The sequence below is a fragment of the Myodes glareolus genome, chromosome 23, assembly GCF_982192425.1.
Source record: "Myodes glareolus chromosome 23, mMyoGla1.1, whole genome shotgun sequence".
Lineage (NCBI taxonomy): Eukaryota > Metazoa > Chordata > Mammalia > Rodentia > Cricetidae > Myodes > Myodes glareolus.
In genome coordinates this window covers 52,617,721-52,630,650 of record NC_142048.1, presented here as the reverse complement: position 1 = coordinate 52,630,650, position 12,930 = coordinate 52,617,721, and the positions used below count along the sequence as shown (strand labels likewise).

Here is a 12,930-nt window from a genome sequence, read left to right as displayed (position 1 = left end):
TAGCAACAACAACATCAACAGTAGGGTGTGGTGGTACACACCTTTAATCCCAATGCCTGGGAGGCAGAGGTATGTTGACCTCTGTGACTTCAAGGGGCAGAGGTAGATTGACCTCTGTGACCTCAAGGTGTGGTAGTACACACCTTTAATCCCAATGCCTGGGAGGCAGGGCAGACAGGTCTCTGTGAGTTCAAGGACAGCCTGGTATACAGAGGTATTCCAGGACAAAGATATATACAGAGAACCTGTCTCAAAAAGCCAAAAGTAAAAGTAAAAATAAAAGAAATAGAGGTTAAAGTAAAGCTGCATAAAGATGGAAAATACACAGAGAATCTTGATACTGTATGTTATTATGCTCTCTTTGAATTGTTTGAGTGCTGAGGAAGGAGCAACAGCTGCTAAAAGACTTTTGTTTATAAATGCTGCTGAACTAATCCAAGATAGTTATTTTGAAAATACCTTGACTTCAAAATTGAAGTCAAAAGGTATGCTACTTTGGAGAAGAGATTTTGCTTTTGTTTCCACAGAAAATGACAGGCTGTGGATTCATTCTGAGTTAGGAAAAATCAGCTTTGATCAAGGAAGGCCACCTGGGAAATCTCCGACAGGAACAGATGGCCCAGACGTCTGAGTTCTTCATCCAGAACAGGTTCAAGACTGCTGCCTGAGATGATCAAGACTCACAGGATACTCCAATCAGAACTTGATTGTAACCCTAAATTTTCTTTAGGTCCCCATAAGATTATCAGCGCCCCCAATCAGCAGGAAGTAGCCTGAAATACTATGCCCACATTCCCAACAAATTGACTATGGGTATTTTCCTTTGTTTAAAAAAAAAAGAGGGAAATGGTGTGAGAGAATTATCTGTATTCTGTCAATCACATTTTAATAAAACGCTGATTGGCCAGGCAGGCAGTATAGGCGGGAAAGCCAGACAGGAAGTAGAGGTGGAGCAAAGAGACTGGGAGCATTCTAGGAAGCTCCCTTTTCCAGTTCTGCCCAGACCACCGGAGAGGAAAGATGTAAGCTGCCCTGCTGGAAAAGGTACTGAGCCATGTGCTAACGTAGATTAGGATAATGGGGTAACATAAGTTATAAGAGCTAATAAGTAGCCTGACCTAATGGGCCAATCAGCTTTATAACTTATAGAGATCTCTGTGTGATTGATTTTCTTTGGAACTTGCCAGTTGTGGGGTACCAGGCGGGATAGAAACCCCAACAAGCCGGCCCTCATGTTCCAATCAACAAACACATGGTTTCAAAATGGCAGCACAAATTGCTCTGGTTCTTTCAGAAGGCCAAGCACTTAAATGGCATTTGCGGGCCCAGGTGCTTGTGTGCCCACTTGGGGTTGGGAGAAAAGTAGCTGAGGCCATTCCCACGGCTCACCGCTGCTTGCCTGGGCAGGCAGCAGAAACAAGTCTGCTAGGCATTTATAGGTATTAAGCATTGCAGATTCCAGCTGCCATGCACAGAAATATTTCCAGGCTGTGCAGTGTGCTGCATGACAGATTTAGCTTTTACTCAGATAAAAATGGTTTATATGCTGCATGGTGCTTCCCAGAGTTGAGGTGGTGAGGATGGCTTTTACTGGGCAATCTCAGGGGCAGTGAACATGCTTCCTCCATGTTGGACTGGGTGAAGTCAACAGGCAGGGCTTTGTTGGCCATAGCCACACCCACTGAGCAAAAAAAAAATTGGGGGGGGGAGACACTTCTGGTCAGAAAATAATTACATAATAAAGACAGATTCAAATAAAAAAAAGACTTCTAAATCAGTCACATTGTTGAATAAACATACATAGGCTTGGGAGAGAGAAGAAAAAGAGTATAGAGAGTTATAAAAAGAAGTAAATGGTTTTTAAAAAGTAAAACAAAGTCTTCACAGAGACAGAGTAAACTTGTAGAAAAAGTAATAGAAATAAAAAATCCACCTAAAGATAGAATATACACAGAGAGGCTGGGTTACGTATATTACTTTTCCTTGAACTTTTTGATTGCAGAGAGATATGTGATTCTGGGGGCTGCTAAGCTAAACCAACACACATGTTTTAATAGTTTCTTGATTTCAACATTTGAGTCTAAGGATATGTTTCTGTGGAAAAGAGGTTCTTCTTTTGTTTCCACAGAAGATGAGAACCTATGCGTTCCTTCCAGACTAATGTGGGGCTTGATTGACTAAGATCCCCTGAAAGGTTGCTGTGAACACCCCCAAAATACTTTGTCCAACAAAAAGCAGGAAACAATTTGGAGAGAACTATGCCCAAATTCCCTAAATGATTGTTTATAAATGTTTGTTTACATTTAAAGGGGGATATGCTATAGAGATTTGCATTGGTGTGGATCTTGGTTTATTGACACAAATTTAAGGTCATTTTGTTATGCTGTATAAGTATTTCTGCTCTTGATTAAGATATTGTGTTTGTGTAGCTCATTTGTAAATGTAATGTATAATTAAGAAATACAGGTTAATAGATAATCATCTATAATAATCAAGCCATGTTATATTAAGTCATGTTAGTTAGGTTTTCAAAATATAGAGAGATATTTTAGCTAGATAGGAACTCTTCAAATCTTTCATAGACATTCAGAATATGGTATTTGAAATGTTTTAAGAACTTAGGACTTTTCATGACAGTGAGACATATCTGCTTCTGGCAGCACCAATCACTTCAAGAGGAAGATGGGCATTGAAGAGATTCTTTATGAAGTTTGTTAGCCATTTGGGCAAGAAACTGCTCTTGCTTGGATTGCTTGATGGTATGCTGTTTGAACTGGACATGCAGAACCCACAGAGAAATGACTGCTGAAGCTGCCTAAAGAAGGTGAGACAGTCCTTCAGTGTTCCTGCTTCATGAAAGTGTCTGCAAGACATTCTGCAGGACACAGAAAAACGTGACTGACAAACTGTCAATGTCGATGGAACTCTCTTTGAAATTTCCTGCTTTGTGGAAAAGTCTGCTGGATATCATGGGCCTGTAGGCTGAAGATGGATGATGTACCAATGGTACAGAAGAACTTTGAGTGACTGTCCAGGCAGCGAGATGTCTCTGTCAATTCTAGAGTTTTGGAAGTTTCTTACAATATAATTCTTCTTTACTTAGGTAATATTATATCCTTCTGGAGTTTTTGATGAAGAATAGATAGTAATAATATAGTTTTCCTTAGTTACAATAAAAGATAACGTAGATATAAATATTGTAACTATAAGTAATTTTTGCTTTGATACCTGTTTTGTTATATGGTATTTCACTATGTTAAAGTTAAACCTTCCTTTTTATTTAAACAGAAAAGGGGAGGTGATGTGGGATTTTCTGCTGTATGCTGTAAATACCATCGATTGGTTAACCAAGAAACTGTCTTGAGCCTGTGATAGGGTAGAATAGAGCTAGGTGGGGAAAACTAGCAGGGAATGAATGCTGGGAGAAAGAAGGCAACGTCAGAGAGAAGCCATGTAGCCTTGCTGGAGCCAGACAGAACATTACCCGGTAAGCTACAACTACCTAGTGATATACAGATTACTAGAAATGGGTTAAATTAAGATGTAAGAGTTTGTCAAAAAAGCTAGCACTAATGGGTCAAGCAGTGAATTAATTAATACAATTTCTGTGTGGTTATTTTGGAGCTGAGCAGCTGGAAACAAACAAGAGGCCCCTACTACAATAGATGACCAGGGACATTGAACAAGAAGACTCAAAGACCCAACTCCTCTTTTCCAAAGACACATCTAGTGTTTGTTGCAGGGGTGAGGAGTAGTGTAACTACACAGAGAGAAGAGAGCCTTCCAGATGTCTCTGTGAGTAATGGGGTTTTAAGAAAGAAATCTTCAAAGTCCAGTCTTTTACAGGGAAGATAGAAGACTGATTTGAGCTATGTTTCAGGTATAGGATAATATTTCAGAAGATCAGGACTAGTCTTTCTCCTAAGAAAATCCTTCAAAGAGTAGAGGAGCAGTTAAATTAGAAGAAGTGTCTAAGAGAAGGAAGTTAGGGACCATTCAATCCACTCCTCTTTTCCCCTCTAATTGGTGCATTCATCCTTAATAGAAAGAAAGTGACTCACAGACAGAGTTTTTGTGGCTGCTGTCCTTGCTTGGTAGCATCTTGACTCCCCTGGACTTCAGTTCAATCGCCTTTTTCACTGAAAGAAAGAAAAATAGATTATTAGCTGAGACTTGGAGTTCACAAAATCATCCTTTAATCTCACAGTAAATTCAGTCTTAACACCTTTCTACCAACCCCTGAGAGGGACCAGGATCTAAGAGGACAATGAGAAGAAACAGATGGAAAACAAGCTGCAGATAATTAAGGCAGACTTTTCTGCAGCAAAATGTATCTCCCAATCATGTCTTCAGAGCTGGAAACAATGGACAGCAGGGCTCAGTTTCCACATCCAAACCTGCTCACCATTAGTACACACAATTTGGACACACCTCCATTGTCTCAGCAACCACACAGGATAGGTTGTGCTATCAGTTTTCCACGGTGACCCTGACCCTAATGTTTTCTAAATAATTCAATATATTAATGAAATTCTTTCACAAAAATGGGTGTTGATCATTCACTTAGTCATGTTTATTCAGTCTCTTAAATTTTATCAAATGGTGTTGATGGGTAGCAGTATGGGAATGTGATGTTCAGAATTCTGTAGATTAAAAGTGAAGAAACCAACCTCTTTCCTTTCCCTTCCCTTCTATTCCCTTTCCTTCCCTCCTCTTTTCCTTTCCCCTCTCTTCTCTTCTCTTCTTCTCCCTTCCCCTTTACTTCCCAACTCTTCCCTCTTTTCCCCTCCCCTTCTCTTCCTTTTCCCTTCCTCTTCTTCCTAACTTTCCCTCCTTACTCCCTCCCTCTTTCTTTTCCTAGCAGAGCTTTCCTGTCTGTAATATTCAAGGAAGTCCTGCATCGTGGTTTCATCTCTTAGATTTAGATTAAGACTGGAATTTTCTAGGTCGTGCCCAAACAACACTGGGTATGAGCCGAAGTCTACCAGAGGGTGGAAAGCTTTGATCTAAAAAATGAAAAATAAACAGGGGAAAGAGCCATAAGGATAGTGTGCATGGCCTCCTCTTCCTCTTCTTTTACTGCTCTGGTCTTCCCCTCTCAAGAACACTTCCTGGAGTCTAAGTATTGGTCAGTTGATTTATTTCTCTGGCGGAGATGACATAGAGCAAGTGAAGGTGACCAAGAGCCCCCGACTCCTTAGTTTTCTCCTGCAGCTCAGTGTTGTTAAATATTTTAGCTAAAGACACAACAAGCAAAATAAAACCCAGGACAGCTGCTGCCTAGTCCCCATAACTCCACCTCCTCATTCTTTGCCCATTCCTGAAAGCCTATGGTGCCAGCCTTCTCCTGCCCAGGACACACAATGGAAGATGAAGCTTGAGACCCTGCATCAAGACTGAATAATCCCACAGGAAACACTGAGAGAAGGGCAGATGAAGTTATGAGCTATACCTGTGTTATCTAAGCCAGAGAAAGGAGAGAGATTACGGATACTTCTGACTCTACTTCTTTTTTTTTAAAATTTTTCTGGAACAACAAAATGAAAGCAGTTATCTGCCACCTACAACCTTTCTCATAAAAAGTGAGCTTTGACTATTCTAGAAGAGGATGTGTCTTTTCATCACCTAGATACCTTTTGTATCTGAGACTCCACTGGGGGAAAACCTTTCACAGAAAGGCCTTCACGGAGTGACAGGAGTAGCAATCCTCTAAGAAGACCAGGGAATGACCTAGACAAAGTCTCAGGAGCCAGGCTTCTGCCCACCTTGGTATCCTGACAAACACAGTATCATAACTCAGTCTGTGCAAGAGTCCGAACTGCTTCAAGAAACCTTAGCCAAGTTGAGGACTTAGGCTATTGTCTCCCTGTGTTGCTGGGACAGCAGGTGTTAGATGCTGGATCATCGGAATGCTGTGAAACCATTTGACATTGAATAATTTTTCAAATTGTTCCTTTTTATATTTTTATACGCACCTTATCATTAAGAATGCCTTATTCAGTGTGGGTGGAGCTTCTATTTACTTACTTCTTGGCATAAGCAAAAGAGCTGGCCTTCGACTTATAATCTTTGTTAATCTGGACTTAAAATGTGTTGAATCCTTTAGTACCATAAACCTCAAAGGTATGATGGTACACACATAGACAATGCTTGCTTGTGGGATTAAGCAGGGTAACAGAGAAAAGCAGGACAGGGAAGGGAATTTATTATCTTCTGGAGTTCTCCCCCAAATGCATGGCCGACAAATGAGGAGGTTAGGCTAGCCTGGGTTCCCAGTTTTAAGGTTACTTATGGGTGCATTGAGGCAGGCATCTCAGATCCACTGTGTGAAGGTGCTGGTCAATAAATAGTTCTTGGCCTTCAACACTTTAGAGCATCCTGTCACAGGGCCATGGTGGTTCTGGCCATATTCTTTAGAGGTGACTTACCCCATCCAGAGACCAACCAGGATAAGGAGAAAGAAACCAAGAGAGACCACCTACTGTAACACTGATTTAAACACCAAGTCCTGTGGTTACTTGTGGTTTAAAACGCTCCATCATCACTCAGCCTTTCCCTCTACCTCCACAAGGTTCCTCAAAGGTGGACACTGGCTACTCCATAGAAACTCAGAGAGCCCAGGCCCAGATTGTCTCCACCCTGATTTGATTTCCCTTCCTTCCAGTGACGTTAGCCTGTTATTCCTCATCTCCATTTCCACGTGATGACTGACAAGAGCAAACAGAAAATGAGGGCAAGAAGCTGCTCTCCTTTAGAACAGGTCCTCCTGTAACCACGTCTTCTCTTGGAATCGCAAGTGCCTTGATGTGTGTTCCCCATCATCTCCGCTCCCCGCTACCGAAGCAACTTTGTCTTGATGTAACTCAGGGGAGAGGAGATGAATGGGCAAGGAGAAACACAAAGGAGAATCGATGGGGAGATTATACATCGTGTTAAACTTGCAGCAAATCCCACTCAGTGTAAACTGATAAAACAAAACAAACAGAACTCAATTCTCTCAGAAAGGAAAAAGAAAGACTGAGAGGCACACAGGGTGCCATAAGAGTGTCGAAATATACTGGACCTCTCTGAGAATGTGATGAGCCCAAAAATTCCACAATTCTGCAAATAATTGTTCGAAGCTCTTCAAAGCTAAATTTCTACCAGGGATACTTTATTTATTTTTCAATATGATGGTATTATTCTTCTGTTACTCTCTGAGCCACTGAGTTCTGATTTATTCCAGGTTCCTTTAGCCTTTTATTGAAGGACAACTGTTTGGGGTGTTGTTGTCCAAAAATAGAAGTTGACATATACATCCTTGGTCTACCAGTTCTCTGCACCTTCCATCTTGTGTCCTCCCTTGAATATTTTTCTTCTTCTAATATCCAGAACCATGTCCTTTCTTCTTCTTCTTCCTACTTATCCTCTTTTTATTCTCCTTTTCTCTCTTTCTCTTCCTTCTCCCTTCCTTCCCCTTTTTCATTTCAACACCACCTATTGAGGCTGAGAGAAACCCCGACTTATAAAGGAAGCAGCAGGAAGAGAGTGTGCCATTCCAAGCTCCAATATTCATGATTCAAGGAAAGATATTGCCCTCCCCAATACAAAATAGTCTTTCCTTCACCAACGGAAATGAAAATTACTGATGTCGTTCATTCTAAGCTATTGGATAAAAATGTCCTTGTGACTGATAACAACCCTAATTCTCATGTTTAACCTCAGACCTAGACAATGAGAACCTCTGATTTCAGTTTACGGGTCTCTTTTGTTTTCTCTTCTTGGCTTGGCTTCTGAGTCTTTATTGAGTTGACTTGTGAATTCACTTTTTGGTGGTTACCTTCTTGATTTCCAGCCTAAGGGAATAAAAGACATACTATACTAGGGCTGAGCCAGGGACTCAGGCCTATCCTGCCTAACATAACTCAGTCACACACTTCAGCAGCTAGTGAGAACCAGAGGACGGACTTGATACCACAGAAACAATAGGCAAAAGACACAAGAGCTCAGTTTGGGCTACTGAGTCCCTGAGCTCTATGGCACAGTATGGCAGCTCTTGCTAGTGATGTGTGCAAGCTTGAGTTTAGTTAAGAGAGCTGGTTCTCAGTCTTAAATATTTTAAAAAGTGGGGAATGGATGCAGTCACAGGCATTTGAATGCTTAGTCCTTAGTTTGTGGTGGGGTTGGGAAGGTAAGTATGGCCTTGCTGGAGGTAATAATATGTCACTGAAAGTGGACCCTGAGGGCTTGAAGACTTCAGTCACTCCATATTCAATCTCCCCGCCAGGTGTTAGTGATTAAAGATGTGAGCCCCAGCTTTTGCACCAGCTACTGTCGCTGCTATTTACTGCCATTCTTCCCTGCTATGACCCAATCTTCTCCCTCTAGAGCCGTCAGTCTAGTAACTCCTTCTTTCTCTAGTTGCCTTGCTCGAGGAGCTTTATCATAACAAGGGAAAAGGAACCGATGCATTGGCACGCACTCCAGTGCCACAACAGAGGCAATGGCTATGAATCCTCTTTAAAAAAAAAAGTGTATCAGCTTCAGAAACAAACAAACAAAACCAAAACACCTCAGGAAAACTTTCTGCCCATACACAAAATGTCATAAATACCTCCCCCCAACACACACTACGTATCGAGACCCAGAAGCTGATTTTTGGAGTTTCTCTCTACCTTTGATTATTGGCCAAGAACAAATACCTTTGCAAATAAAATGCAAATTGCTTCAAAGAAATTTAATGTTGTGAATATAAAGATAAAACCTATTGAGAAACCAACCCACGGCAGCAAGCTGTCAAATCTGTAAGCCAATCTCTGTCAACTTATAGCCCCAGGGTTTGACTTCAATCACTCAAAGTAGAAGTCAAGAGATTTATTTATCAAGAGAATATCCATAATTTTGTTAATGAATTTCTAGAGTAAAAATATTTTATTGAAGTGTCACGACCAAGGACTGTTCATTCTTGGAGGGCAGCTATGCTTACCACTATCCTTCAAACACTGCCCCGAAATGTGCATTCAGCAGTGAAATCCTTAGACTTACATAGTTTTTTTTCATGTATTTAGACATACATTAATTGATGAGTTCGCTCCCTCTTTGGTTCCCAAAATGCCCTTTTCTCACACAATATGCCCTAGAATTTTTTAATCAATACAATAATAACTATATTCAAACCTTTGTTGTATATATTCACAGAAGATATTTAATTTATTTTAACTTCTATTATTCATTTTAATTTTTTTGTTGGTTTTTGTTTCCTGAGAAAAGGTCTCTCTACGTAGTTCAGAATTGGCTGGAATCAGCTTCCTAAATGCTGGGACTCTGTCTTTATCATCCCCAACCTTATGATTATGATGATTATGTTAATCACTCTTCTACTGATAGATGCATTTGGAAATTTTGATGTTTCATTCACTGTCAGAAAGTAAAAATTCAATTCATTTTGGACTATCAGAGATTTTTGTTTTACTGTTTAACACAAAAGTAAGCATTTAAAAAAGTACTGTGCACTTATTCACACTTCTTTGCTCTCTGTAAAACTCATGCTTTTCCAGGAGCTTTTACACCTCAGTCCTTTACAAACGGTCTCAAACATTACCATGTAGAATTGTTTTTAAATTAATCAGTTACTTCATTACTAAATCCAACATCGTGATCCCCCCAATTAACATTGGTTTTATTGCATCTTATATTGAAAAAGCCATAAAAATCCAGATGATTTTATATTTTGAACACATTTAATCCAAACCCGGTGTTAAATGGTCTGAAACTTATGAAACGGCTGAGCACTGCCCCAGAGTGTCTCTCTGTTATCACTGTTGTGTTCTCTGGACGGTAGACACTGGCACAATCACAGGTTCTCAGCCATGACTGCTCTGGGATGAAGGAACCATGTTTCTGAGAGAGCTATCTCTTCCACATCTTTGCCTGAGATTATCACCTCAAAAACATGATCTATCACACTTTTGCTCATTTGTTTTGCTAAGATATATTTCTGATATGCCACCCAGGCCAGCCTCAGATACAGAAGAATACCCCTGCTTCAACCTCTCAATAGTAGAGGTTGTAGGCAGAAGCCACTGATCCCAGCTTGGCTGCTCTGTTTCTCTCTGTGTGAGATAGTTCCCATGCCTAAAGTCATCTTTTCAGTATTCTATCATATTGCACAACACAGCGTGTAAAGAATTATAAAACTACATATATATTATGCCACAATGTCAAGATTTCTAAATTCAGACTTTGGCTGAGTAAGTTTATAACATTTTCCAAGCACTCATTTAATAAATTTACATGTTAGATTTCAAAAACGTGTACTAAATGCCTCTTGCTATCAGCCACATCATGATAAAAGACACAAAGGGCACAAACTTAGCTTCTGCTTTCATGAAAAAGCACTGTCTCCAGTGAGGTCTCCAGGCTACAGAGAGTAGCATGCAAGACTGATGTCTCAGCTTCACCTGTGTCTCTGACATTTTGCTATGGGTGAAGATACAGAGATAAGTTATTCTTCTAACCCTGCCATCACCTTGGGCTCAGGGACAAAGAGCTTGACAGGACAGACTTCTGAGGTAAGCATCCACCAGGATGAGCCTACAACACGGGGCAGAAGCAATCATTACCTGAGAACCTTATCCCATCAATCAATAAAGACTTGTTCAGACCTCCTTAAAGGTTCAAAGCTGAGAAGACAATGGACAGAAACTCCCTAAATGCCTTGTCACTAGTTCCTCTTGCCTGTTTCTGCCTCTGCCTAAACCTAAGGCTCACACAGCTACCTCCGCAACAGACCTGAAGTCAACCAACTCCTTTATCTGGTCCTCTTCCCAATGAGGACACGTGGAATCAATCTGACTTTCAGTGCCATTCATCTCTTCAGTTGCTGTACTAGGGAACAAGCACTGGAGCGAGAGTCATCAAACTGCCTGGGACCAAGCTTTAACCCTTCAATCTCCAGTTATAATACTGTCATATAGCATTGACATTGATAACATCCTACTGTTCTATTGATGCATATATTCATGGCTCTTGCACAAAACTTGAGAAAACCTAAAAAAAAATGATCAAGAGGAAATCAAAGAGAAGCAAAAGAACTCATTGCCTTGAGACAACTGCATGTTACAGTTTCAATTCCTTTCTTCCCAATCCCATGTGAATTGTGTAAAGTTAATACAGGAGGTTGATTAGAGACACCAATGTTTTACAGAGTAAATAACAAAACTTCATTTTTTTATTCGGTTTCCATCACTTCTTCCCATATTTTTTTCCTTAAGATGCTCTTAATGATGGTCATCTTAGGTATGAATCAACACCTCTGCTTCTGGGTGACTACTGGACACCTGTGGAGCGTGTGTCCAAACTCTGGCCCGTTTCTCTAAATAAACTGCTAGAATTAGGCTGTCACCCTACCAGACTCGATTGATTTCTAGAAAAGCTGTGTCAGCTACAGCCTCACTCATACCCAGGAATATCTTAACTAACCCTCACCTGTCACCAGTCAGCGTCCGCCTGAGAGCAAACATGCGCCAAGCATGTAGCCAAAAATGGATCTCCAGTTTTATCTGCATTTAAAGTAATGGATGCCCTTGCTGGCTTCTTTGCTGATGTATAGCTCACGGTGGTGCCTCGTCCTATGCAGGTTATTTTACAGGGAGCTTAATGGCTGCTGCGACAAGTCCTTTTTTAAGTTCTAGAAATAATTGGTGTGCTGCTTCCACAAGGTCATCTCTCCTGCAGTCTCATTATACAATTACACCAATGCAAGCGTTCCGGTGCTTCTATCAGATGCGAGCGTGCCCTTGAACGACAACCTTTGCAACCATCTAACATCTGCGCTCCAGGACCTAGATTATCAGATTTCAGTTTTCTGCTGAAATCAGCCAGTCTGCTCAGACTGGGAAATCAACTGGTGACACGCAATGTGACACTTGGCACTATGAGCACCGCTAGGACTGGATTTCCTTGCCAAGTGGTCACTGGAAACCTTTAGTTTAAGATCCACTTAAGAGATTAAATGATCATCTTACATGCATTTGTTTATGTGAGCACACCATGTAGAGTGGTGAATATGTTATTTCAGAAAAACGGACAGAAACCTTGGTGTCTTCCCAGCATGTCTGAATTTCTTTAGTAGAAGTAAATTCACAAGATGCATCAATTCCACTGACTGTAAATTTCCCTTCCCCCTGAGAGCTGGATGCTGGTAAACAGAGGATCCTCAATTCAGTGTTAGTTATTAATAATAATGCTCAAGCAATGTATTCCACAATCAACATTTTATTATTTACTTCTTCTTTTCAAATATTTATTTGTAGCTATGTGTGTAAGTATGTACATGTGTGTGCCTACAGAACACAGGAAAGGGCATTGGATCCCCTGGAGCTGGAGTTAGAACTGATTAGAAGTTGTGAGCCACCCAATGTGGGTCCCGGGAACCAAATTCCAGTCTTCTGTGAGAGCAGTAAGTGCTTTTAACATCTGGATAACATCTTCAGCTCCAACATTTTAGAAAACAGTTAAAAAAAAAAACATCGTCCTTCCATAATAGCAATGGTTTTAAGGCATGATGCCCACTAAAGAATATGTAAATAAGGCAACTGGTGCCATAACTCAGCAGTTAAAAGTACATGTTGTTTTTTAGATCTAAGTTCAGTTCCAAGTACTCATGCCTGGAAGCTTCAAACAGCCTGACTCCAACTCCAGGGGATCCTACACCATCCCCATGGTGCCCCACATGGGCACTGCACTCATGTGCATGTGATAAAAACAAAAGACAAATATTAGATAAAACTGCAGGTGGAAGAATGGCTACAAGGGTCAAAAAGGCCCAACATAGCCCAAGAGTTTGGAGGCCTTGCTGGAAGCAGATACACAGACCTGATAAAAATTGCAGGCACAGAAGGATAAATGTGGAACGGACAGAGGGAAGTCCAGGTACGTGATGCCAGCAGT

At 40.8% G+C, this 12,930-nt stretch overlaps 1 protein-coding gene across 2 annotated transcripts in view; it reads right to left on the bottom strand.

Annotated features, from left to right (window-relative positions):
* Csmd1 (CUB and Sushi multiple domains 1) overlaps nucleotides 1-12,930 on the bottom strand; it is a 1,511,659-nt gene that overhangs the window by 508,499 nt on the left and 990,230 nt on the right. For both annotated transcript variants that reach the window (XM_087901170.1, XM_087901171.1), the window contains exon 7: nucleotides 4,062-4,139. In XM_087901170.1, coding sequence (XP_087757296.1) covers nucleotides 4,062-4,139 — 78 coding nt within the window. The remainder of the gene's footprint in view (nucleotides 1-4,061; nucleotides 4,140-12,930) is intronic.